Genomic DNA, 27,801 nt, shown 5'->3' with positions numbered 1-27,801 from the left:
ATCCAGTTGCAGAGGGAGGTGTTTAGTCCCAGGATCCTTGGCTTAGTGATGAGCTTTGAGGGTACTATGGTGTTGAACGCTGAGCTGTAGTCAATGAATAGCATTCTCACATAAGTGTTCCTTTTGTCTTGGTGGGAAAGGGCAGTGTGGAGTGCAATAGAGGTTGCATCATCTGTGGATCTCTTTGGGCGGTATGCAAATTGGAGTGGGTCTAGGGTTTCTGGGATAATGGTGTTGATGTGAGTGATTACCAACCTTTCAAAGCACTTCATGGCTACGGATGTAACATCTGTAGTCATTTAGGCAGGTTGCCTTTGTGTTCTTGGGCACAGGGACTATGGTGGTCTGCTTGAAACATGTTAGTGTTACAGACTCAATCAGGGTGTAAAAGGTGCGTAACTGGCTGCAGGGAAGTCAGGCGCAGGAGAGCAGAAATGGGTAACAACTGGAGCACTTTAATAAGGCAAAACAAACTGTACCCAGAACGACAAAATACGGGTCGAAATAACCCGTCGAAAAGCAGTCTAGAGTGCACATACACATTACAACAAACAGTACCACACACAGACATGGGGGGAACAGAGGATAAAATACATGTAGAGTAATGAGGGGATGTAAACCAGGTGTGTGGGAAAACAAGACAAAACAAATGGAAAATGAAAAGGTGGAGTGGCGATGGCTAAAAGACTGGTGACGTCGACCGCCGAACGCCGCCCGAACAAGGAAAGGGACCAACTTCGGCGGGAGTCGTGACACATGGACATGTTGAAAATGTCAGTGAAGACACCTGCCAGTTGGTCAGCACATGCCCGGAGCACACGTCCTGGTAATCCGTCTGGCCCCGCAGCCTTGTGTATGTTTTCCTGTTTAAAGGAATTACTCACGTCGGCTACAAATAGCGTGATCACACAGTCGTCCGGAACAGCTGATGCTCTCATGCATGCCTCAGTGTTGCTTGCCTCGAAGCGAGCATAAAAGTGATTTAGCTCGTCTGGTCACTGGGCAGCTCGCGGCTGTGCTTCCCTTTGTAGTCTGTAATAGTTAGCAAGCCCTGCCAAATAAGACAAGGATCGGAGCCGGTGTAGTATGATTCAATCTTAGCCCTGTATTGACGCTTTGCCTGTTTGATGGTTCGTCGCAGGGCATAGCAGGATTTCTTGTAAGCTTCCGGGTTAGAGTCCCGCACCTTGAAAGCGGCAGCTCTACCCTTTAGCTCAGTGCGAATGTTGTCTGTAATCCATGGCTTCTGGTTGGGGTATGTACGTACAGTCACTGTTGGGACGACGTCCTCGATGCACTTATTGATAAAGCCAGTCACATGTGGTGTACTACTCAATGCCATCGGAAGAATCCCGGAACATGTTCCAGTCTGTGATAGCAAAACAGTCCTGTAGTTTAGCATCTGCTTCATCTGACCACTTTTTTATCGACCGAGTCACTGGTGCTTCCTGCTTTAATTTTTGCTTGTAAGCAGAAATCAGGAGGATAGAGTAGTGGTCGGATTTACCAAATGGAGGGCGAGGGAGAGCTTTGTACGCGTCTCTGTGTGTGGAGTACAGGTGATCTAGAATTTTTTTCCCTCTGGTTTCACATTTAACATGTTGATGGAAATTTGGTAGAATTGATTTAAGTTTCCCTGCATTAAAGTCTCCGGCCACTAGGAGTGCCGCCTCTGGGTGAATGGTTTCCTGTTTGCTTATTTCCTTATACAGCTGACTGAGTGCGGTCTTAGTGCCAGCATCTGCAACTGTATTATTGACTATATGTTTTGTTTATTCCATGTGTAACTCTGTGCTGTTGTATGTGTCGAACTGCTTTGCTTTATTCTTGGCCTGGTCGCAGTTGTAGATGAGAACTTGTTCTCAACTAGCCTACCTGGTTAAATAAAGGTGAAATAAAAAAATTTAATTAAAAAATTGTGCAGCCGAGTAAATTAGCCATACACTGTCTCATAAATATTTGTGAAATCTCTGTTTTGGCCAGCGAACCTCTGGCTGATGACAGCAGTGTGCTTGGGATATTAGCCAGCAGTGTAATGCCTCGGTGCTGTTTTGGTCAGCGAACCTCTGGTTGATGATAGCAGTGTAATGCCTCAGTGCTGTTTTGGTCAGCGAACCTCTGGTTGATGATAGCAGTGTAATGCCTCAGTGCTGTTTTGGTCAGCGAACCTCTGGTTGATGACAGCAGTGTAATGCCTCAGTGATGTTTTGGTCAGCGAACCTCTGGTTGATGACAGCAGTGTAATGCATCGGTGCTGTTTTGGTCAGCGAACCTCTGGTTGATGACAGCAGTGTAATGCATCGGTGCTGTTTTGGTCAGCGAACCTCTGGTTGATGACAGCAGTGTAATGCATCGGTGCTGTTTTGGTCAGCGAACCTCTGGCTGATGACAGCAGTGTGTTTGGGCTATAAGCCAGCAGTGTAATGCATCGGTGCTGATGATCTCTACAACCACAGCTTTCCAACTGATAATTTCAAAATGCCTCCCTTATTTTTTCAGCTACCACCATGCTCCAGCTGTCTCTCATGGTGTGCTTGCTATCCATCACCATCACTACCTCCCAGTCCCAGATCCAGACTACACACCCTTTGTACATGAAGGGCCACAACATCACCATCCATTCTTCCCAGCTGGTGTGTAGTCTACCCGGACATCAGGCCCGGTGGAACCCAGGATCCCCGGAGTACCCCAGGGAAGGATGGCCTGGATGGGGGAATGGAGAGAAGGGGGAGAGTGGTGACTGAGGTTCGCAGGGATGAAGAGAAGGGGGAGAAGGGTGGCAGATGTAGGCAGGGATGGAGAGAAGGAGGAGAGTGGTGACTGAGGTTCGCAGGGATGAAGAGAAGGGGGAGAAGGGTGACTGAGGAAAGCAGAGATGGAGAGAAGGGTGACAGACAGGTAAGGAGAGAAGGGGGAGGGGTGACAGAGGTAAGAAGCCTAATGGTAGCATCCAGGTAGTAGCCTGGGCTGGGTCTGAAACCAAGTACTGTAGTACAACTCAAGGCTGAGTTAGTTAGCCCACTGAGCTGAAGCCTACAGTAGAGGTATTACCTGTTAGACCACTGAGCTGAAGCCTACAGAATAGGTATTACCCGTTAGCCCACTGAGCTGAAGCCTACAGAATAAGTATTACCCGTTAGTTAGCCCACTGAGCTGAAGCCTACAGTAGAGGTATTACCTGTTAGTTAGCCCACTGAGCTGAAGCCTACAGAATAGGTATTACCTGTTAGTTAGCCCACTGAGCTGAAGCCTACAGAATAGGTATTACCTGTTAGTTAACCCACTGAGCTGAAGCCTACAGTAGAGGTATTACCTGTTAGTTAGCCCACTGAGCTGAAGCCTACAGAATAGGTATTACCTGTTAGTTAACCCACTGAGCTGAAGCCTACAGTATAGGTATTACCTGTTAGTTAACCCACTGAGCTGAAGCCGAAAGGCATTACATTTGGGAGCTAACATGAGTCTTTAGGTCACGCTAACCACTACCACTCTTGTAGTCCTTGATATTACTTCCTGTGTTAGCTTTAATGTTGTGTTCCTATGCAGTACACTGTATTGTGAGCTGTCTGGTGTGACTAAATGAATGTGAATTAGCCAGTCCCTGTCTCTGTCTGATCTTCAGGTGAACAGGGCAGGCCCGGGAAACAATGTAAACTCTGGTTAAAGGTCGTGAGGGCGTGGTAGGCAAGCATGGACCGCCGAGGGCTGAAGGGCCCGCGTGGGGCCCCAGGTTTGGCCGGACTGGGGGGCACCAAGGGGGAGACGGGGGACACGGGTGAGCGGGGCTCATGGGGGATGTAACTGCGGCACCAACTCAGCCCGGTCTGCCTTCTCCCAAAAAGCGTCTCCCGATCCGGTTCAAACGGATTCTACTGAACGAGGGGGAACAACTACAACGCCACAACTGGGAAGTTTGTCTGCTCTGTCCCGGGAGTCTACTACTTCACTTATGACATCACACTGGCCAACGAGCACTTGGCGATCAGGCCGGTGCACAACGGGGCAGTGCAAGATCAAGACGTTTGATGCCAAAACTGGGATCCAGCGTCCGCTGCCACGGTTCTCTGGTAAGAGCGTCAGGACCAGGTTTGGCTGCAGATCTTCTACTCTGAACAGAATGGGTTATTCTATGACCCCTCCTGGACAGATAGTCTGTTTACTGGGTTCCTGATCTATGCAGACCAGGAGTATCTGAACTAGATGGACAAGAAGACCAATGAGGATTCATCACCTTCATCCTGATGGGTTGAAATACAATGGCACCTGCTTTTGCTTCCTTGTCCATTTGGGAAGAAAATTCTGCCTGTAATCATTGCAATTATAGTTCAGCCTATTTACACTCAGTTTTGTTCAATAATAAAAATGTTTTCTAAAAAAGTGAATTGTAATAATTGTATTATCGTTGCACATTATTGAAAAAGCTATGCCCTATATTGACACCAGGTGACACTGAGTTGTCTGTTGCCCAGCTAGTACTCATTGCTTAGTATTTATACTGAACAAAAATATAAACGCAACATGTAAAGTTATGGTCCCATATTTCATGAGCTGAAATAAAAGATCCCAGAAATGTTCCATACACACAAAAAAGCTTATTTCTCTCAAATCTTGTGCACAAATTTGTTTACGTCCCTGTTAGTGAGCATTTATACTTTGCCAAGATAATCCATCCACCTGACAGGTGAGGAAATATCAAGAAGCTGATTAAACAGTATGATTGTTTCACAGGTGTATCTTGTGCTGGGGACAATAAAAAGGCCAATTTAAAATGTGCTGTTTTGTCACACAACACAATGCCACAGATGTCTTAAGTTTTGATTGAGCATTCAATTGGCATGCTGACTGCAGGAATGTCCACCAGAGCTGTTGCCAGAGAATTGAACGTTCATTTCCCTACTATTAGCCTCCTCCAATGTCATTTCATAGAATTTGGCAGTACTTCCAACCAGCTTCACTACCGCACACCACCTGTAACCACGGCAGCCCAGGACCTCCACATCTAGCTTCTTCACCTGCGGGATCGTCTGAGACCAGCCACCCGGACAACTGATGAAAGTTTGGGTTTGCACAACCAAAGAATTTCTGCACAAGCTGTCAGAAACTGTCTCAGTGAAGTTCATCTACGTGCTCGTCACCTTCCCCAGGGTCTTGACCTGACTGCAGTTCGGCGTCGTAACCGACTTCAGTAGTCAGATGCTCACCTTCAACAGCCACTGGCACGCTGGAGAAGTGTGCTCTTCACGGATAAATCCCGGTTTCAACTGTACCGGGCAGATGGCAGACAGTGTGTATGGTGTCGTGTGGGCGAGTGGTTTGATGATGTCAACGTTGTGAGCAGAGTGCCCCATGGCAGAGGTGGGGTTATGGTATGGGCAAGCATAAGCTACGTACAACGAACACAGTTGCATTTTAGCGATGGCGATTTGAATACACAGAGATACCATGATGAGATCCTGAGGCCCATTGTCGTGCCATTCATCCTCTGCCATCACCTCATGTTTTAGCATGATAATGCACGGCCCCATGTCGCAAGGATCTGTACATAAATCCTGGAAGCTGAAAATGGCCCAGTTCTTCTATGGCCTGCATACCCACCAGACATGTCACCCATTGAGCATGTTTGGGATGCTCTGTATCTACGTGTACAACAACGTCTTCCAGTTCCCGCCAATATCCAGCAACTTTGCATAGCCATTGGCGAGGAGTCAGACAACATTCCACAGGCCACAATCAACGGCCTGATAGACTCGAAAGGAGAATGTGCATGAGGCAAATGGTGGTCACACCAGATACTGACTGGTTTTCTGATCTACGTCCCTACCTTTTTTTTAAGGTATCTGTGACCAACAGATGCATATCTGTATTTCCAGTCATGTGAAATCCATAGATTAGGGCCTATTAAATGTATTTCAATTCACCGATTTCATTATATGAAGTGTAACTCAGTAAAATCTTTGAAATTGTTTCATGTTGTGTTAATTTTTGTTCAGTGTATAAACAGATTCTATTTTTTTTCTTAAAACTGCATTGCTGGTTAAGGGCTTGTAAGTAAGCATTTCACTGTAAGGTGAAATACCTGTTGTATTCGGTGCATGTGACAAATAAAATTAGATTTGATTTTGTTATGGCTGATTGGAGGGAAAATGAGGAAAAGGATTTTATTTTCAAGTTACATTTTTTTGGGGTGCTGTTTATATTCAGCATTAAGATGTTCCTACATGCAACTTTTTTTCTTTTTTTTCCCTACTTGCAATTATTCCTCTCTGTCTAAATTAAACGAGAATGCATTAAACGTGTTACATGCCATTAAAAAGGTTTATTTTGTCTTATAAATCTTATTATAGTACATTTTACAATGTGCTAAAGGAAAACGTTTTTTACACACATGCCACTTGAGAAAGTTAATATAGTGATTTGTAATAAAAACTTGATTTAATCATCTCTACAGCGCTATCCGTTTTCAAAATGCCAGTGTTTGAGAGACAAGTTTAGTTTAATTGAAATCAATTAGAGAATGAGTTATTTCCGTAATTATCCCACTTTGGTCACGTGTTTTGGACTACATTTCCCATCGTACACTCGGTTTTTCGCGTACGCAAATTCACTATCTCCTCACCGACCGCAGCTGGGGAAGCTAACCACTTCGTTGAACGAAGATCCCTGGAAAAATCTTTGTGAAAGTGTAAACAGACGAGATAACATCTGAATTAAACTGTTCTGAAGCATTGTTACTTTGTCAACTGAATAACGGAAACAGTCGTCGCTTTTCGCCGGTACCGAGGATAATACAAAACTTCCCAAAGAGGAATTGTTCATTCAGGATGTCGGAGTGAAACAAAGAGGTCTGGGGGCATTCCTGTCAGATAGGGTGAGCGGCACATGCGATCTTGGACATTTTGTGAATCTAAAAGTTTACTAAATGTGTGTATCAATGATTTAATGCTGTCAATAGTCAGGTGTGATCTTTGTCTAAGTTTAAGGTATAGGCCTATAAATAAGAGTATTAGAAACAAGAGTGGTCTACTTTTCTGTTAATAAAAACACTCGTGGTGTTGACACCGCTAAATGAGCGAGAGAGAAAGTCTTGAATGTTTCCATTATCAACGTATTGTTTTTCTCATAGCAGATTTGTGACATAGTAGCAATTGTATTGTTAGGCCTACAAAAAAGTTATTTTGTTACCCCAGCGCTACAATTGCCATTTAGTTGCTTTTCTTTTCACTTTAATGCATTTAAATCGCACCCACTTGCATGGGGAATGTATTGCAGTTCAGTACCATAGGCTCCTTTGGTCCAATATTGGGTTAACGTTACTCCTTAGTCCAAGGACCCCCATATACTCTGTTTAAAAGGCGAATTGGCTCCGAAAGACAAAAAACTGGCAAATACTCCCATCTAAACGTGAAGCGATTTTCAATTGAGGTACGGTTCTAGAAAAAACGTCCAAAATAATTTAACAAATGCAAAATACACCGTTTTTAACCGGTTTTAACACAGTTGTTACAGCCAGCAGTATTTTTCAGTGACAGGTTATTGACTCCTGTCTTCCAGTTACACACCGGTTCGGAGACTCGGATAGACGTTTTATTTAGCACAGACAGTCATCCGTCTGTTTTCCGTTAACAAGCGCTGTAACATGGACATATTGCTGTGTGGGAACCCTAACCCTATAAAAGTGTATCAATTTAACTATATCTCTCTATCTCTCTATCTCGCAAATATGAAAGATTTAAAGTCCTTATGCTTCCAAACACCGCAAGTGCTGCGTGTTAATGTTCAGACGGAGCGTCGCGGCTCTTACCAACCTGATAAGTGTCTCTCAGGTGGAACATGATGGAACTGAGTCATGAAGGATCACGGGATGCAGTGACCAATGTTTACTGTACACATGGTCATGGAGGAAATTCACTCAGTTACATTTTTAAGCTTACAAAAGAGCAGCCCACTATTTTCAGTAGTTTCCCAGAATTTTGCATTTGAAACATTTCGAAAGGCTATTGGATGTGTTTTTTAAAAATGTATTTTAATCAAAGGCTGATCTTTAACTGCAGTCGATTTCAACTGATTGCTTAATTAATATCAAAGGCATATTTCACTTTGGGCCCATAACCCATTCATTTCTACAATGCAATTATATATATATATATATATATATATATATATTTTTTTTTTTATTAAATAAATTCATAGTACAAATTAATAGAAAGGATGCCATGTTTTTTCCCCCTTGAAATCATCACATTTTTTTTATTTGCTGGGACTTCATCTCTGTTAGATTTTTAACCACCAGTATGAATATAGGATATTACAATTTTGTTCAAACAACTTATTCCATAAGTCCTTGTCCTTTTGATATGAAATACCTAAAGTTGTGATAAGACACCATAACATGCAGTGTACAGCCAGGACGTCTCTTTGACTTAGCCCACATTGCTGTGTCTCTGCAGGGTTGAACTTCATCCTTGTGGCCTTCTCTGAATGGGAAAGATGGAAAGGGAGTTACAGTGGTGGAAAGGACAGCTAGCTGGGGATATCCATCAGTCCCTCCGCATCAAGGTAAGACCAGCCAGTCATAGAATCACAATGAATAGAATTCTGAATTTTAAATCTATGAATCCAGTTCTGTGGGTCTCCTTGGTTCATTCCCGGAGATCCACTTTCTTCATCGCCACGTGATAAGAATCTCAACTACATGGTGAAATGTGTATTATGGGGATGTTCTCAATTCCAGGGAAGGAGGCTTTGAGTCTGGTGGCATGCAGTTCACCTAAAAAAGACAAGTAATCTAGGTAACCTAGCGGTTAAGAGCGTTGGGCCAGTAACCAAAAGGTCGCTGGTTGAAATTCCCAAGCCGACTAGGTGAAAAATCTGATGTTCCTTTGAGCAAGGCAGTTAACCCAAATTGCTCCTGTATATCACTCTGGATAAGAGCTTCTGCTCAATGGCTTAAATGTAAAATGTATGTTTTCTTGTTGACATACTGTAGTGCATTGGTGAAAACGAAGATCCAAGCCAGTAGAGTGACATGATAGCAACTCCTCAACTTCTATTTATAGCTTCTATATGCTATATAGTGTAGTTAATGTTGGCAGATGGATATAATTACATGAGTGTGGTCTAATTTAGATTACACAGAAGGGTTTAGGCTCATTAATTGGCTGATGCAGTAATTAGGCTAACCTCCGGCTTGATGATATTTTACTGTTTGGCCATTTAAAGGCAGCATCTGTCACTGGACTGCCATCCTCATAAAGGGTGCAAGAATATCATAGCTAATTTGATTCTACTTAGGAAGAACAATATGGGGTGTGTATGCGTGTGCGTGTGTGTGTCTACGCACACGTCACATGTAGGGGGAGGATTTGGATAGTAGATGGCAGCTGCCCGCACTCTGTTACAATCTGGCAGTCTCCTTACAAGTCATTCACTTAACCTAACAGTCATTTGATTTACTCTTGTGTAAATCACTGAGTTGGACGTCTGTAACCGGGGGTTGGGGCGTCTGTAACCTGGGGTTGGGGCGTCTGTAACCGGGGGTTGCGGCGTCTGTAACCGGGGGTTGCGGCGTCTGTAACCGGGGGTTGGGGCGTCTGTAACCGGGGGTTGGGGCGTCTGTAACCGGGGGTTGGGGCGTCTGTAACCGGGGGTTGCGGCGTCTGTAACCGGGGGTTGGGGCGTCTGTAACCGGGGGTTGGGGCGTCTGTAACCGGGGGTTGGGGCGTCTGTAACCGGGGGTTGGGGCGTCTGTAACCGGGGGTTGGGGCGTCTGTAACCGGGGGTTGGGGCGTCTGTAACCGGGGGTTGGGGCGTCTGTAACCGGGGGTTGGGGCGTCTGTAACCGGGGGTTGGGGCGTCTGTAACCGGGGGTTGGGGCGTCTGTAACCGGGGGTTGGGGCGTCTGTAACCGGGGGTTGCGGCGTCTGTAACCGGGGGTTGGGGCGTCTGTAACCGGGGGTTGCGGCGTCTGTAACCGGGGGTTGCGGCGTCTGTAACCAGGGGGTGTGTAGATTAGGGCCTCCCTTCTGATTTTATTCTGACCCCCCCCAACCCTTTAACCAATCTGCAGACCAAAGATGACAAATCCCTGTAAAACAACATGGAAGCTGATGTAAGATCTTAGAAAGCCAAACGACACCCCAGACATAATCCCCATCTCTAAATAATTGTAGCCCATCAGCAGGCTAGTCTGCCCCCCCCCCCCTAAAACCTCACCTCTCTGCATCGAGTCCCCTGCCTTCCACTGCATTAATTATGCTGCGGTTCCCCACAATGCCCTGCACCACTGAACCCTCAGACAGACAGATGGACCAGAGGCAAGGCATGCAGGGAGGGGGGCAGAGAGGAGAACTCAAGTCGGGGGTAGTGTTTATGGGGGTGTCTGTGTGTGTGCACGTTTTAGGCAGCTGAAGGGCAATAAACAGTGCTATCACCTTAGTGATCACCATTGTTTATGTATTGCCTACATACAACTAACTCAACAGACAACTGATGTAACTCGCAGATGAAATATGTGAGGCACGTGTGCCGTAGATTGTGGTCATCAGTACGCTGGTCATGCTGACAGGCACCACAGGGTTACTCTTCATCGATCTACAGCAAGTCAGCATCCAGTGAAGATGAGCTTTACACGTGGGCAGTGTTTAGTTGTTTGGACAAGCCTTAGGGAAGGGATGTAGGCCCTCTGTCTCTGACAAATAATAGTAACCTGTATTTTTAGTATGGGTGGATGTTTTTGGTGTGCCTCTAGCAGCAAACCACAAACTGGTACAGCACTACTTAAAGAGATTAATCCACCCCTACTCAGTCTGATATTAAATAAATCCACATAAAGCCCTTGTTTTTTTTTTTAGATCAAATATTCGTCTATGTGGGGTATGAAGAAACAAAGCATTTATTGAAAAACCAAAACAACTCCTAGTTTTTCTAAGCCTGTATTAGGATAGAGACAGACTCGTGAAGCATTAAAGGCTATACATGTGGGAGAAAGTGTTTTTATCTCTCCCCTTGTCAAATGCGTCTTTAAGCTGAAGGTTCACGTGACGCTCCTCTATTCCCCTGTTCTATGTGCTTGACTAGGAGGACACTGGGTGCATCCTAGGAGCGTGTCAAAAATGGCACCAGTGCACTACCACATTGCGCCCCAAACGGACACCAAAAATGCTCTCAAAGATCTTCATTGTGACCCTGAACAAACTGGAGACCGTGTACCCGGAGGCAGCGTTCATTGTCACTGGGGACTTTAACAAAAGTAAATTTGAGAACCATGCTCCCGAATTACTATCAACACCTTGACTGTCCAACTCGCAGAGATTCTCAATGGACCAACGCTACATGCTTTTCTGACACAGGTATAAGGCAATCTACCGTCCTCCTTTTGGCAAATCAGACCAGGACTCCATTTTGTTCCTCCCCGCCTACAAAGACTTGAGGGAAGTTCCGGCGTTCACGTCTGTACAACACTTTATCTGACCAATCAGAATCCATGCTCCAAGGCTGTTTTGATCACGTGGACTGGAATATGTTACAGGTTGCCTCTGGGGATAAGATCAATTAATACACTGACTCAGTGTCTTTCAAAAAACATGGATTGAGGGCAGCCTTGAAGGGTAAACTGAAGGAGACAGATGCTGCTTATAAACAGGGCAAGGTGACCATGGACAATTGTATGGTTAAACCGTACAAAAACGACCAATGCAGATCGATCAAGATGGCGAGACACAAGTATAGGGACAAAGTGGAAGAGTAATTCAGTGGGTCAAATACGAGGCGTATGTGACAGGGGCTTCTAACGATCACGGATTACAAAAAGAAAGCCAGTCACGTCGCGACACCAACACCGCCCTACCAGACAAGCTAAACACCTTTTTTCTCACGCTTCGAGCGTAATGACTCTTAGCTGCTGAGGAGAGCCCCTGAAGACAACGAGGGCTACGTGTTTACGGTCTCCACGGAGGATGTATGCAAGTCATTCAAACGTGTTAACCTTCGCAAGGATGCCGGCCCAGGGAGCATCCCTAGCAGTGCTCTCAGAGCATGTGCAGACCTGCTAGCTGTTGTTTTTGGACATTTTCAATCTCGCTCAAGCCTTTTTTTTCTCACTTTCTTCAAGATGTCAACCATCATCTCTGTGCCCAAGAAAGGGAAAGTAACTGAAATGAACGACTACCGGCCTGTAGCACTCACTTCCGTCATCATGAAGTGCTTTGAGAGGCTTGTTTTAAAGACCACATCACCACCACCCTCCCCGACACTCAACCCTCTCAAAATTGCCTACCGCCCCGATAGATCCATTGATGACGCAATCGCCATGGCAATGCACACTGCGCTCACCCAGCTGGACAAGAGGAATGCAAATCTGAGGATGCTGTTTATCCACTACAGCTTGGCCTCTAAGTTCACTGCAAAGCGCATGGCCCTGGGACTGAACTCCTAGGGCCCTAGAATTTGTGACGGGCCGCCGCCCCAGGTGGTGAATGTAGGAAACATTACTTCTTCCACACAGATTCTCAACACGGGGCCCCCACAAGGATACGTCCTCAGTCCCCTCCTGAACTCTCTGTATATCCACAACTGCCTCGGTTTCAACTCCAAGTTCGCTGACGACACAACAGTAGTAGGTCTAATTACCAACAGCGACGAGACTGCCTACAGGGAGGAGCTAGGCACTCCAGGTAAACAACCTCTTCCTCAATGTCAGCAAAACAAAGGAGCTGATTGTGGACTTTAGGAGTGGCTGCCATGGAGACAGTCAAAAGCGTAAAGTTCCTCGGCTTACACATCTCAGAGGAGCTGAAATGGTTAAACCACACGGACACCGTGGTGAAGGCACGACAGCGTCTCTTTAACCTCAGGAGGTTGTCCTGAGAGGCAGTGATTGAATTGGCCTGTCCCCAAAATCCCTCAGTGTTCTACAGGAGCACCATCGAGCGCATAATGTTGCCTGGTATGGCACTGCCACTGACCAAGGCACTACAGAAGGAGGTGCGCTCAGCCGAACGCACCACTGGGTGAACACTGCCTGCCCTTCAGGACACCTACAACACCAGGTGTTACAGGAAGGCCAGGAAGATCATCAGGGACCTCAGCCACGGCCTGTTCTTCCCGCTTCCATCGCTCAGACACGTGCAGTACAGGAGTATGTACAGGAGTATGTACAGGAGTATGTACAGGAGTATGTACAGGAGCATCATGGCTAAAACTGACTGGCCAATAGAACACTGGCCTCCAGAGTGGTTCAGCGGTCTAAGGCTCTGCATCTCAGTGCTAGAGGCGTCACTACAGACCCTGGTTCAGCGGTCTAAGGCTCTGCATCTCAGTGCTAGAGGCGTCACTACAGACCCTGGTTCAGCGGTCTAAGGCTCTGCATCTCAGCGCTAGTGGTGTCACTACAGACCCTGGTTCAGCGGTCTAAGGCTCTGCATCTCAGTGCTAGAGGCGTCACTACAGACATCCTGGTTCAGCGGTCTAAGGCTCTGCATCTCAGTGCTAGAGGCGTCACTACAGACACCCTGGTTTGAATCATGCTGTATCACAACCGGCCGTGATTGGGAGTCCAATAGGGCGGTGCACAATTGGCTCGGCGTCGTCCAGGTTTGGTCGGCGCAGGCCGTCATTGTAAATAAGAATTTGTTCTTAACTGACTTGCCTAGTTAAAGGTAAAAAAATGAAATAAATAAAACCAGTTTCTACCAGACGGTCAGGCTGCTGAATAGCCACCAGCCAGGTCAGGTCAGCTACCAGCCCCCTTTGGATCCCCCCCTTTCTCAAACAGACTTCAACCCTGCCCTCACCTTAATGGGTATTTATCATGCTGAATAGCCACCACTACTTCCTGTCCCCCTCCCCTTACCCACCATGGGGAACCCTGTACCCCTCCTCTCACTCCACTTCCTGACCTAAATTGAAATGTAGAATTGGGTTCTATATGGAAATGTACTGTGTAGCCATGTCTACCATCCATGCCTATCTACAGTGCCTTCGGACAATTTGCTATGAGACTTGAAATTGACATCGGGTGCATCCTGCTTTCATTGGTCATCCTTGAGATGTTTCTACAACTTGATTGGAGTCCACCTGTGGTAAATTCAATTGATTGTACATGATTTGGAAAGGCACTTACCTGTCTATATAAAGCCCCACAGTTGACAGTGCATGTCGGAGCAAAAACCAAGCTCTGAGGTCGAAGGAAATGTCTGTAGAGTTCTGAGACAGGATTATGTCGAGGCACAGATCTGGGGAAGAGTACCAAAACATTTCTGCAGCATTGAAGTTCCCCAAGAACACAATGGCCTCCATCATTCTTAAATGGAACATGTTTGGAACCCCCAAGACTCTTCCTGGAGCTGGCCTCCTGGCCAAATTTGAGCAATCGGGGTAGAAGGGCCTTGGTCATGGAGGTGACCAAGAACCCAATGGTCACTCTGATAGAGCTCCAGAGTTCCTCTGGAAGGTTCTCCCATCTCCACAGAAGGACAACCATCTCTGCATCACTTCACCAATCTGGCTGTTATAGTAGAGTGGCCAGACGGAAGCCACTTCTCAGTAAAAGGCACATGACAGCCCGCTTGGCGTTTGCCAAAAGGCACCTAAAGGATTCTCAGATCATGAGAAACAAGATTTTCTGGTCTGATGAAACCAAGATTGAACTCTTTGGTCTGAATGCCAAGTGTCACATCTGGAGGAAACCTGGCAACATCCCAATGGCGGTAGCAGCATCATGCCGTTGGGATGTTTTTCAGCGGCAGGGACTGGGAGGCTAGTCAGGATCGAGGCAAAGATGAACTGAGCAAAGTACAGAGATCCTTGATGAGTACCTGCTCCAGAGCGCTCAGGACCTCAGACTGGGGCAAAGGTTCACCTTCCAACAGGACAATGACCCTAAGCATACAGCCAAGACAACGCAGAAGTGGCTTCGGGACAAGTCTCTGAATGTCCTTGAGTGGCCCAGCCAGAGCCCGGATTTGAACCTGATCGAACATCTCTGGAGAGACCTGAAAATAGCTCTGCAGCAACACTCCCCATCCAACCTGACAGAGCTTAAGAGGATCTGTAGAGAAGAATGGGAGAAACTACCCAAATACAGGTCTGCCAAACTTGTAGCGTCATACCCAAGAAGACTCGAGGCTGTAATCAATGCCAAATGTGCTTCAACAAAGTACTGAGTAAAGGGTCTGAATACTTATGTAATATTTATTTTTTGTTTTTGTCATTATTGGGTATTGTGTGTAGATTGGGGGGGGGGGACACACACGATTGAATACATTTTAGAACAAGCTTGTAACTTAACAATGTGGAACAAGTCAAGGGGTCTGAAAGACTTTTTGAATGCACTGTATGTTTGTGCGTTAACCTATATTTATTCTCACTCCACGTGTTTCTCTTCCCTCTTCCTTCTCCTTTCCTTCCCTCCATCTTCCACTCCCTCTAGGAGTTGAAGCTGCCTGTGTACCGGGCCCACTCCCCTCAGATAGGGATGCGTCGGTACTTTGCGGACCTGCTGGCCATACTGTCAAACCGCTACCAGCTGTGTCCTACAGCCAGACACCTGTCTGTCTACCTACTGGACCTGTTCATGGACCACTACGACGTAGCTGTCAAACAGCTCTACGTCATCGCTCTGTCCTGCCTGCTCCTCGCCAGTAAGTACCATGAGTGTTTACAGAATAAAGGCTCTCAGTTTCCTGCAGCTGACACAGTGGAATTACACAGCACGTTAATGATGTTCCAAAAACTGTCATGAATGGTTATAAGAAATGCTATAACTGTGTTATTACACACAGCCTAACCCCCTCTGTTACCATCATTACCTTTTTTAATGATCATTTACTCCAGTGTCCAGACGATGGCTGGCTGGAAAGCCCTATATCATTTGTGGTGCTGTGGCTTTTCACATTGTTTGGGTAGAAACCCAGTCTCTGTGACTTTGTGAAGATTAGCCTGTGTCTGTACGTCTTCACACGCACAGATTTGACCCTGGCTTTCATAACGCGTCTGGGGGTTTTGCCTCTGGGTCTTTATTAGTTCCTGGTGGCATCTGTCGATCTAAATGAACGTCCTACACAGCAAAGCGTATGAAAGCCGTTAGAGTAAAGACACAAAGGAAACTTGGACCTGGGTTTTGTCAGATGGCTGACTGTGATCTTGGATTTGTGCTGCTGTTACTTCGTGTAGCCTAGTTTGTGTAGGAGTAGTTGCTATAAGTGTGTGTGTGTGTGTGTGTGTGTGTGTGTGTGTGTGTGTGTGTGTGTGTGTGTGTGGTGATTAACGGCTTGTCTGTACATCAACACAGCGTCATGGGTAATTACACTAATGATGCTGTCAAACTGGGAGTCTGGGACGGGGCCCGCTCACTGGGGAGACGTGCGTGAGGCTGTTTTTAAGGGGAGCTCGTCTAGTTCACTGGAACACTAAATGAAAAGATGAAAACGTATCGGCCAAAAACCCTGTTAGAGGATTCTCTGACTTGACTAATTAAGAAGTCTTTTGACTGTGTCTTTCAGTGAGAGAACAGTCAGACCCTTCTCTTAACTCCCTCCCACCCGCTAGGTTCCTCTAGCGATCAGCTCTGTGTGATTTGATGAAGGCTTTGAAAAGGGCTGTTTGATTGAAGGTTGTCCTGGTTGGGTTTGCTGTTTAATCTCCTGAGGTGCTGGAATCTGGCCTAGTTGTTGAACTGGACTTCTCTGTCTGGTTGGCTGGTTCAGTACTCCGGTTCCCCTGAGTTTCAGGTCTGATGCCCACTCTGCTCTGTGCTCGTTCTGTGTCCCACAAATGGCACCCTATTCACTATATAGTGCACTACTGGCTAAAAGTAGTGCACTAACTAGGGAATAGGGTTGCCGTTTGGTACTCAGACTTTGACAGGCACACAATTGTCTTTGTTAAAATTCTACGAGCTTCCGTGCAGGGTTAATCAATCACTGCCTCCATTGTGCCTCTCAACATTTAGAACTTAATCCTGTTAGCCTATTGGTAATATCTCTGCTCTCTGGGGGGGGGCTCTCTCTCTGCTCTCTGGGGGGGGGGGCTCTCTCTCTGCTCTCTGGGGGGGGGGGCTCTCTCTCTGCTCTCTGGGGGGGGGGGGCTCTCTCTCTGCTCTCTGGGGGGGGGGCTCTCTCTCTGCTCTCTGGGGGGGGGGCTCTCTCTCTGCTCTCTGGGGGGGGGGCTCTCTCTGCTCTCTGGGGGGGGGAGGGGCTCTCTTTCTGCTCTCTGGGGGGGCTCTCTCTCTGGGGGGGGGGCTCTCTCTCTGCTCTCTGGGGGGGGGCTCTCGCTCTGCTCTCTGGGGGGGGGGGCTCTCTCTCCCTGTGTTTGAACTATGTGTGAGTGTGTTTTCATAGACACAGAAAGGTAAATTGTAGTTCTGTGGTATTCGTCCATAGTCGATTTGTGAGAGGAATGAAATGGAGTGTCAGAACAACTTCTTCCTAGGCAGTCACAGGGAAATGAGACCTATTGTTCAAAGACTGTTTACACATTTAGCATCCTTTCATCAAAGCCTTTTTCCTAAAGGAATCCATACCCTTCCCATTGTCCCTTCATTTCAATGATGCTCATAAATGCCAAGATTCCAGACACCCCATGAGCTCTGGTCAAAAGTAGTGCACTATATTTGGACTAGGGTTCAAAAGTAGTGCACTGTATAAGGTGCAATTTTAGGATGTACACACATGGACTATGGTCCCATAGCCAGTCACTTCAACATTACTCTTCCTGGCATCCCTCTCTGAAGTCAGGACTCTCTGCTCTGCATAGCAGGTATTTCACATCACTAATGACGTACACAATGAGTCTATCTCTCTCTCAATTACATTTAAGGGCTTTATTGGCATGGGAAACATATGTTAACATCGCCAAAGCAAGTCAAATAGATAATAAACAAAAGTGGAATAAAAATGAACAGTAAACATTACACTCACAAAAGTTCCAAAATAATTGACATTTCAAATGTCATATTGTCTATATATAGTGTTGTAATGATGTGCAAATGGTTAAAGTACAAAAGGTGAAATAAATAAACATAAATATTGGTTGTATTTATCATGGTGTTTGTTCTTCACTGGTTGCCCTTTTCTTGTGGCAACAGGTCACACATCTTGCTGCTGTGATGACACTCTGTGGTATTTCACCCAATGGACATTGGAGTTGATCAAAATCAGGTTTGTTTTCAAATTCTTTGTGGATCTGTGTAATCTGAGGGAAGTATGTGTCTCTAATATGGTCATACATTTGGAAGGAGGTTAGGAAGTGCAGCTCAGTTTCCACCTCATTTTGTGTGCAGTGGGCACATAGCCTGTCTTCTCTTGAGAGCCAGGTCTGCCTTCGGCGGCCTCTCTCAATAGCAAGGCTATGCTCACTGAGTCTTTACATAGTCAAATATTTCCTTAAGTTTGGGTCAGTCACAGTGGTCAGGTATTCTGCAACTGTGTACTCTCCATTTAGGGCCAAATAGCATTCTAGTTTGCTCTGTTTTTTTGTAAACACTTTCCAATGTGTCAAGAAATAATATTTTTGTTTCCTCATGATTTGGTTCGGTCTAATTGTGTTGCTGTCGTAGGGCTCTGTATGTGTTTGTGAACAGAGCCCCAGGACCAGCTTGCTTAGGAGACTCTTCTCCAGGTTAATTTCTGTGTAGGTGATGGCTTTGTTAAGGAAGGTTTGAGGATTGCTTCCTTTTAGGTGGTTGTAGAATGTAGCGTCTCTTTTCTGGATTTTGAGTGGGTATCGGCCTAATTCTGGGGTGTCAGTGGGCTGACTGTGAACGCTCTGAGAGACTCTGGGTTGAGGTCAGTGATAAAGTAGTCTACAGTACTACTGCCAAGAGATGAGCTGTAGGTGTACCTACCATAGGAGTCCCCTCGAAGCCTACCATTGACTATGTACATACCCAGCGTATGACAGAGCTGTAGGAGTTGTTACATATTTTTGTTGGTTATGTTGTCATAGTTGTGTCTAGGGAGGCATATGGGGGAGGGAATGCTGTCACCTCCATGCAGGTGTTTATCCCCCTGTGTGCTGAGCGTGTCAGGTGTTTGGCCAGTTCTGGCATTTAGGTCACAACAGGCCAAATGTAAAATATTCCTGTTTTGATTAATTTAATAGTGAATTATGTCTGCTCTATACCAAATTAGCATACCCCCTGAGTCTCTTCCCTGTTTCACACCTGGTAGTGTGGTGGATGGGACTACCAGCTTTCTGTAACCTAGAGGGCAACCAGTGGGTCCATCTCCTCTATACCACCTGGTAGTTTGGTGGATGGGACTACCAGCTCTCTGTAACCTAGAGGGCAACCAGTGGGTCTGTCTCCTCTATACCACCTGGTAGTTTGGTGGATGGGACTACCTGCTCTCTGTAACCTAGAGGGCAACCAGTGGGTCTGTCTCCTCTATACCACCTGGTAGTTTGGTGGATGGGACTACCTGCTCTCTGTAACCTAGGGGCCAACCAGTGGGTCCATCTCCTCTATACCATGTTTCTTGTAGGATGACAATGTCTGTATTTCGGATTTCTTTGAAGTCCAGGTTCCTGCTCTTTAGGCTAAAGGCAGATGACCTCAGGCTTTGGATATTCCAGGATGAGATAGTGGAGTGGGAGGCATGGGGTGGGCAGGAGGGGCGTAGGTCTGATCTGAGGGGGCCTAAATGGGGTGTGGGCATGGTTGACTTGGGGGGGGGGGGGGGGGGGTGGATGTAGGTCCTCTATGTGTAGGTCCAGGGTGGGTCTCGCAGATCTGGGAGAGTGTCTCGCTGGTCTGGGCGGGGTGTCTATTGATCTGTTGCTCCTGTGTGAAGTGTTGGGGCTGCGTTTGAGGGTGATGTCCTTTAGGCTCCAGGCGAAGGTGGGCTCTGCTGCCTTGTATAGGTGGACCTGGTCATAAAGGCTGTTCAAGTCCAGGGTGGAGTGGTGGGCCAGGCCAGGTAAACATTTGGTTTTCAGTCACAGGAAATACTTGTTTACCCGCTGTATGGTGAAAGTGTTTTTGTGGTAGCAGGGTGGAGAACCATTTGTGCTTTGAGGAAAGTAGAAGAAGCTTTTTCATTCACTCCCTTCAGTGCTGTGGCCACCCTTTCCTGCTGTGCTCTCAGGTTGTTTGTGCCTGTGTGTATCATGTGGCTGGATGACCCTAGTTGGTCCTCAGACAGAAGGTCTAGAGCGCTGGGTGACCCTAGTTGGTCCTCAGACAGAAGGTCTAGAGCGCTGGGTGACCCTAGTTGGTCCTCAGACAGAAGGTCTAGAGCGCTGGGTGACCCTAGTTGGTCCTCAGACAGAAGGTCTAGAGCGCTGGGTGACCCTAGTTGGTCCTCAGACAGAAGGTCTAGAGCGCTGGGTGACCCTAGTTGGTCCTCAGACAGAAGGTCTAGAGCGCTGGGTGACCCTAGTTGGTCCTCAGACAGAAGGTCTAGAGCGCTGGGTGACCCTAGTTGGTCCTCAGACAGAAGGTCTAGAGCGCTGGGTGACCCTAGTTGGTCCTCAGACAGAAGGTCTAGAGCGCTGGGTGACCCTAGTTGGTCCTCAGACAGAAGGTCTAGAGCGCTGGGTGACCCTAGTTGGTCCTCAGACAGAAGGTCTAGAGCGCTGGGTGACCCTAGTTGGTCCTCAGACAGAAGGTCTAGAGCGCTGGGTGATCTGACAGAGTTTAGACAGTGTTTTCTTGGTGAATTGATAGTAGTACTCTGTGCTGGGAGGTTGACTTCTCGCTTGGGGTTGCTGGTCTGTGGGGTTGTGTAATGAAGAGGTCTAGTTTATCTTTCTCCAGAGTTTATCCTGCTGAGATATCTATTTGTTCATGTGAAAGTCCAGCTGAAACTGTTTGGTGTTGCCCTGTACCATTACTGTCTCTGCTGCAGTCTGTCGGTGAGTTTGGCTCTGGGTTCATGAGGTCAGAAGTGATATCCTTCCAATAGATATACAGCACTGTGTTCATGATGAGGTCAGTGATATCTTTAATTTAACCTTTTATTTAACTAGGCAAGTAAGTGAAGAACAAATTCTTATTTATAATGACTAAATCCTAACCCGGACTGCCCTGTGGGACTCCCAATCACGGCCGGATGTGATACAGCCTGGATTCGAACCAGGTACTATAGTGACGCCTCTTGCACTGAGATGCAGTGCCTTAGACCGCTGTACAGCACTATGTTCATGTAATCTCATTGTATTATTTGTTCCCTCTCAAGGAGCTCAGCTGGCTGCTGACAGTTAGTTCTGTGCTGTGTATTATTCTGTGTCTCCCATGCTGCTGTCCTGCTCCACGGAGCCTAGTAGCAGTACCCACGTAGTATGCTGCTGTCCTGCTCCACGGAGCCTAGTAGCAGTACCCACGTAGTACGCTGCTGTCCTGCTCCACGGAGCCTAGTAGCAGTAACCACCTAGTATGCTGCTGTCCTGCTCCACGGAGCCTAGTAGCAGTAACCACGTAGTATGCTGATGTCCTGCTCCACGGAGCCTAGTAGCAGTAACCACGTAGTATGCTGCTGTCCTGCTCCACGGAGCCTAGTAGCAGTAACCACGTAGTATGCTGCTGTCCTGCTCCACGGAGCCTAGTAGCAGTAACCACGTAGTATGCTGCTGTCCTGCTCCACGGAGCCTAGTAGCAGTACCCACGTAGTATGCTGCTGTCCTGCTCCACGGAGCCTAGTAGCTGTAACCACGTAGTATGCTGCTGTCCTGCTCCACGGAGCCTAGTAGCAGTAACCACGTAGTATGCTGCTGTCCTGCTCCACGGAGCCTAGTAGCTGTAACCACGTAGTATGCTGCTGTCCTGCTCCACGGAGCCTAGTAGCTGTAACCACGTAGTATGCTGCTGTCCTGCTCCACGGAGCCTAGTAGCAGTAACCACGTAGTATGCTGCTGTCCTGCTCCACGGAGCCTAGTAGCTGTAACCACGTAGTATGCTGCTGTCCTGCTCCACGGAGCCTAGTAGCAGTACCCACGTAGTATGCTGCTGTCCTGCTCCACGGAGCCTAGTAGCAGTAACCACGTAGTATGCTGCTGTCCTGCTCCACGGAGCCTAGTAGCAGTACCCACGTAGTATGCTGCTGTCCTGCTCCACGGAGCCTAGTAGCAGTACCCACGTAGTATGCTGCTGTCCTGCTCCACGGAGCCTAGTAGCAGTACCCACGTAGTACGCTGCTGTCCTGCTCCACGGAGCCTAGTAGCAGTAACCACGTAGTATGCTGCTGTCCTGCTCCACGGAGCCTAGTAGCAGTAACCACCTAGTATGCTGCTGTCCTGCTCCACGGAGCCTAGTAGCAGTAACCACGTAGTATGCTGATGTCCTGCTCCACGGAGCCTAGTAGCAGTAACCACGTAGTATGCTGCTGTCCTGCTCCACGGAGCCTAGTAGCAGTAACCACGTAGTATGCTGCTGTCCTGCTCCACGGAGCCTAGTAGCAGTAACCACGTAGTATGCTGCTGTCCTGCTCCACGGAGCCTAGTAGCAGTACCCACGTAGTATGCTGCTGTCCTGCTCCACGGAGCCTAGTAGCTGTAACCACGTAGTATGCTGCTGTCCTGCTCCACGGAGCCTAGTAGCAGTAACCACGTAGTATGCTGCTGTCCTGCTCCACGGAGCCTAGTAGCTGTAACCACGTAGTATGCTGCTGTCCTGCTCCACGGAGCCTAGTAGCTGTAACCACGTAGTATGCTGCTGTCCTGCTCCACGGAGCCTAGTAGCAGTAACCACGTAGTATGCTGCTGTCCTGCTCCACGGAGCCTAGTAGCTGTAACCACGTAGTATGCTGCTGTCCTGCTCCACGGAGCCTAGTAGCAGTACCCACGTAGTATGCTGCTGTCCTGCTCCACGGAGCCTAGTAGCAGTAACCACGTAGTATGCTGCTGTCCTGCTCCACGGAGCCTAGTAGCAGTACCCACGTAGTATGCTGCTGTCCTGCTCCACGGAGCCTAGTAGCAGTACCCACGTAGTATGCTGCTGTCCTGCTCCACGGAGCCTAGTAGCAGTACCCACGTAGTATGCTGCTGTCCTGCTCCACGGAGCCTAGTAGCAGTAACCACGTAGTATGCTGCTGTCCTGCTCCACGGAGCCTAGTAGCAGTACCCACCTAGTATGCTGCTGTCCTGCTCCACGGAGCCTAGTAGCAGTAACCACCTAGTATGCTGCTGTCTTGCTCCACGGAGCCTAGTAGCAGTACCCACGTAGTATGCTGCTGTCCTGCTCCACGGAGCCTAGTAGCAGTACCCACGTAGTATGCTGCTGTCCTGCTCCACGGAGCCTAGTAGCAGTACCCACGTAGTATGCTGCTGTCCTGCTCCACGGAGCCTAGTAGCAGTAACCACGTAGTATGCTGCTGTCCTGCTCCACGGAGCCTAGTAGCAGTACCCACCTAGTATGCTGCTGTCCTGCTCCACGGAGCCTAGTAGCAGTAACCACCTAGTATGCTGCTGTCTTGCTCCACGGAGCCTAGTAGCAGTACCCACGTAGTATGCTGCTGTCCTGCTCCACGGAGCCTAGTAGCAGTACCCACGTAGTATGCTGCTGGTGCATTGGTTGAATGTTTTGTAATGGTTGTGAGTGTTACATTGTGTGTACCGGCTGTGGATGACCTGCAATAGTGTGGGCTAACGATTTGTGTTAGAGAGAAGGGGCTTTAAAAAGAGCAACCCCCCCCCCCCCCCATCCACCCACACACTGCGGCCGGCCTGTTTGGAGGGAGAGGGCCACCTGCCATATGCTCCCTGAATCATGCCCAAACAAAAGCCCGTCAGCCCTGGCCCAGGGTGGGGGAGGGGTACAGACACGGGTGGAGGTTGTCGTGTTTCTGTGACTGACTACAAGAGAGGTTGACGTGTAGAGACTTCAGGCTTCCGCTTTAGTATCTTATCTGACTGGAACTCCATTTCCTGGGTATTTTAGTTCCTCAGATAAACCAGACATGAGATCACAACACATCACTAAATCATTAGCCATTATAGTGTTTCAGATGGAGTTATCCTCCCCCGTAGCCCCACTGCTAGGAGTGTTTCCTCAGTCTCACTCACCTTGTCAGGACCCAGGCAAGCACAACCAGTTCTGAGACTGGGCTGGGGCCCCTAAAGCACCCCCCCCCCCCCTTCCACCACCACCACTGGGGAGGTTTGGAAACGAGCTGAGCGGTGCTTCAAAGAGATGTCGACTGCTGATGTTAAGCAGGGGGGGGGGGGGTCCATGTTTGAACTGATATATAGATTAACAGGGGATCCCCACAGTCCCCCATCTCCTCCCCTCTCTCCCTCATCTCCTCCCCTCTCTCCCTCATCTCCTCCCCTCTCTCCCCCATCTCCTCCCCTCTCTCCCTATACCTCTCTCGATCCGTCTCTCTGATGTTTGGATTGAATTTTCTTAGAATTACAATCATGTTCTGATAATTAAAGGAATTCTAAGTCAATGGTAAAATTGTTCTGATCTAGGACAGTGATTTTTGTCAAATGCTGCTTTATTCCCTACAGAGAAAAATAGTTTTTTAAAGTGTAGGCTAGTTCATTATCAAATTCGATTTGTCACATGTGCCGAATACAACAGGTATTCAACCTTACAGTGAAAGGCTTACTTACAAGCCCTTAACCAACAATGCAGTTTTAAGAAAAATAAGTGTTAAAGTATTTACTAAAATAAACTCAAGTAAAAAAATAAAGAAAAATAACAATTAAAGAGCAACAATATAATAACAGTAACGAGACTATATACAGGCGGTAATGGTACAGAGTCAATGTGGAGGCTATATACAGGCGGTACCGGTACAGAGTCAATGTACAGGGGTACAGGTTAGTCTAGGTAATTGAGGTAATATGTACATGTAGGTAGAGGTAAAGTGACTATGCATAGATGATAAAGAGTAGTAGCAGTGTAGAAATGGGGGTGGGGGGGTCAATGCAAATAGTCCGGGTAGCCATTTGATTAGCTGTTCAGGAGTCTTATGGCCTAACGGTGCTCCTTTTCCTTGGGGGTAGAAGCTGTTAAGAAGGCTTTTGGACCTTGACTTAGCGCTCCGGGACTGCTTGCCGTGCGATAGCAGAGGGAACAGTCTATGACTGGGGTGGCTGGAGTCTTTGGCATATTTTAGGGCCTTCCTCTGACACCGCCTGGTTTAGATGTCCTGGATGACAGCAAGCTTGGCCTAGTGATGTACTGGGCCGTATGCATGACCCTCTGTAGTACCTTGTGGTCGGAGGCCGAGCAGTTGCCATACCAGGTGGTGATGCAACCAGTCAGGATGCTCTCGATGGTGCAGCTGTGGAAATTCTTTTGAGGATCTGAGGACCCATGCCAAATCTTTTTAGTTTCCTGAGGGGGAATAGGCTTTGCCGTGCCCTCTTCATGACTGTCTTGGTGTGTTTGGACCATGATAGTTTGTTGGTGATGTGGACACCAAGGAACTTGAAGCTCTCAACCTGCTCCACTACAGCCCAGTCGATGAGAATAGGGCTGTGCTCGGTCCTCCTTTTCCTGTAGTCCACAATCATCTCTTTTGTCTTGATCACGTTGAGGGAGAGGTTGTTATGCTGACACCACACTGCCAGGTCTCTGACCTCCTCCCTATAGGCTGTCTCATCTGTCGGTGATCAGGCTGTTGTCGTCGGCAAACTTAATGATGGTGTTGGAGTCGTGCTTGGCCGTGCAGTCATGGGTGAACAGGGAGTACAGGAGGGGACTGAGTACGCACCCCTGAGGGGCCCCCGTGTTGAGGATCAGCGTGGCAGATGTGTTGCCACCTGGGGGTGGCCCGTCAGGAAGTCCAGGATCCAGTTGCATAGGGAGGTGTTTAGTCCCAGGGTCCTTAGCTTAGTGATGAGCTTTGAGGGCACTATGATGTTGAACACTGAGTCATAGTCAATGAATAGCATTGACTGAATGAATTGCAATATTTTAATGCCATTGACGTATTATTTAACCTTTTTTATTTAACTAGGCAAGTCAGTTAAGAACAAATTCTTATTTACAATAACGGCCTAGGAACAGTGGGTTAACTGCCTTGTTCAGGGGCAGAACGACAGTCACCATCTCCCAACCCCTCCCACCTTCCTCGCCCCGAAAGTGTTCCACACCCCGAGGCAGGACACGAGATGAGCCCCCCCCCCCCCCCCAGACGGCAGAGGGCCAAGGATTCTTCCTGGTTACCCAAGCGTTAGGCTCTAGAGGTCCGAGGTCAGAATGGGTCTACATTGTGTGAACCGGCGGAGCCTAGAGGACTGTGAGGTTGTGGGGGGGGGGTGGTGTTGTGGGGGGGGTTGTGAGGGGGGGTGGTGTTGTGAGGGGGGGTGGTGTTGTGAGGGGGGTGGTTGTGGCGGAGCTGTGACGGAGCTGTGACCAATTTCATCTGAAAGGAAGACGAGCCGGCAAATTAAAGGAGTTTAAAGAGAGGAGAGAATTCCTCCAGAGCTGTTGAGAGACAGAGTTATACAGGGCCTTCAAAGTATTCACACCCCTTGACTTTTTCCACATTTTGTTGTTAAAGCCTGAATTTAAATTGCAATTGTTTTTCACTGGCCTACACGTAATACCCATAATGTCAAAGTGGAATGATTTAAAAAAAAAAAACATTTCACAACATTTTTACTAGTTAATTAAAAATGAAAAGCTGAAATGTCTTGAGTCAATAATTATTCAACACCTTTGTTATGTCAAGCCTAAATAAGTTCAGGAGTAAACATTTACTCAAGTCACAAAATAAGTTGCATGAACTTACTCTGTGTTTTAATAGTGTTTTAATATGATTTTTGAGTCACTACCTCATCTCTGTACCCCACATATTTACAGTTATCTGGAAGGTCCCCCAGTCCAGCAGTGGATATCAAACACAGATTCAACCACAAAGACCAGGGAGGTTTTCCAATGCCTTGGTGGCTGCATCATGTTATTGGTATGCTTGTAAACATTTACTGGGGAGTTTTTCAGGATATAAAAAAACTGAATGGAGCTAAGCACAGGCAAACTCCAAGAGGAAAACCTGGTTCAGTCTGCCTTCTACCAGACACTGGGAGTTGAATTCACCGTTCAGCAAGACACAAGGCCAAATCTACACTGGGAGTTGCTTACGAAGAGGGTGAATGTTCCTGAGTGGCTGAAGTAGATTTAAGTAAAAACTATTCTAAGACCTGGTTTAGTAATGATTTAACAACCAATTTGACAAAGCTTGAAGAATTTAGAAAATAATAATGGGTGAATGTTACATAATCCAGGTGTGGAAAGCTCTTAGAGACCCAGAAAGCGATTACAGCTGTTTCTACAAAGTATTTTTTTATACGTTTTCAATTTGTCATTATGGGGTATTGTATGTAGATGGGTGAGAGGGAAAACATATATATTTACCCATTTTGAATTCTGTCTGTAAAACAGCAAAATGTGGAATAAGTCAAGGGGTATGAATTATTTTTGAAGGCAGTGAATCTATTAGTCTTGTGAAAGGGGGTTGGTGGATGTTGTAGTTTTCTGTAGTTTTGGTTTATTGTTACTGTCTCTGGCTGTAGTCGTGTGTTCTTTTTTAGATTGAATCATCTATGTGTAGTTTATAGGCTAGCAGTGCTAAAATAGTCTTTCCCCTTCACATGAACTCCTTCCGACGACTGAGGACAGGGGATTGTTTTAATGAAGAGGGCAGTAACCGGATGTAGCATTGTGGTCATTCATAGAAATCAATACAGTCGGTCTCTGTGGGTGAGGTGTAGAGGAACACCCTTATGGTAGTCTCCTTTCCTCTGTGACTTTAGTGAAGACCGTAACAGTCTCCTTTCCTCTGTGACTTTAGTGAAGACCGTAACAGTCTCCTTTCCTCTGGGACTTTAGTGAAGACTGTAACAGTAGTCTCCTTT

The 27,801-nt window shown here is 47.2% G+C and overlaps 1 protein-coding gene across 1 annotated transcript in view; it reads left to right on the top strand.

Moving 5' to 3' along the window:
* Positions 1-6,610: 6,610 nt before the first annotated feature.
* LOC115167345 (cyclin-J) overlaps positions 6,611-27,801 on the top strand; it is a 36,938-nt gene continuing 15,747 nt past the window's right edge. Inside the window, exons 1-3 of the mRNA XM_029721698.1 lie at positions 6,611-6,868; positions 8,448-8,556; positions 15,428-15,638. Of these exons, the coding sequence (XP_029577558.1) occupies positions 8,479-8,556; positions 15,428-15,638 (289 nt within the window). The 5' untranslated portion in view covers positions 6,611-6,868; positions 8,448-8,478. The remainder of the gene's footprint in view (positions 6,869-8,447; positions 8,557-15,427; positions 15,639-27,801) is intronic.

This window comes from Salmo trutta, chromosome 3 (assembly GCF_901001165.1).
Source record: "Salmo trutta chromosome 3, fSalTru1.1, whole genome shotgun sequence".
NCBI lineage: Eukaryota > Metazoa > Chordata > Actinopteri > Salmoniformes > Salmonidae > Salmo > Salmo trutta.
The sequence above is the reverse complement of the archived record's forward strand: the minus strand, read 5'-3'. Positions and strand labels throughout refer to the sequence as shown.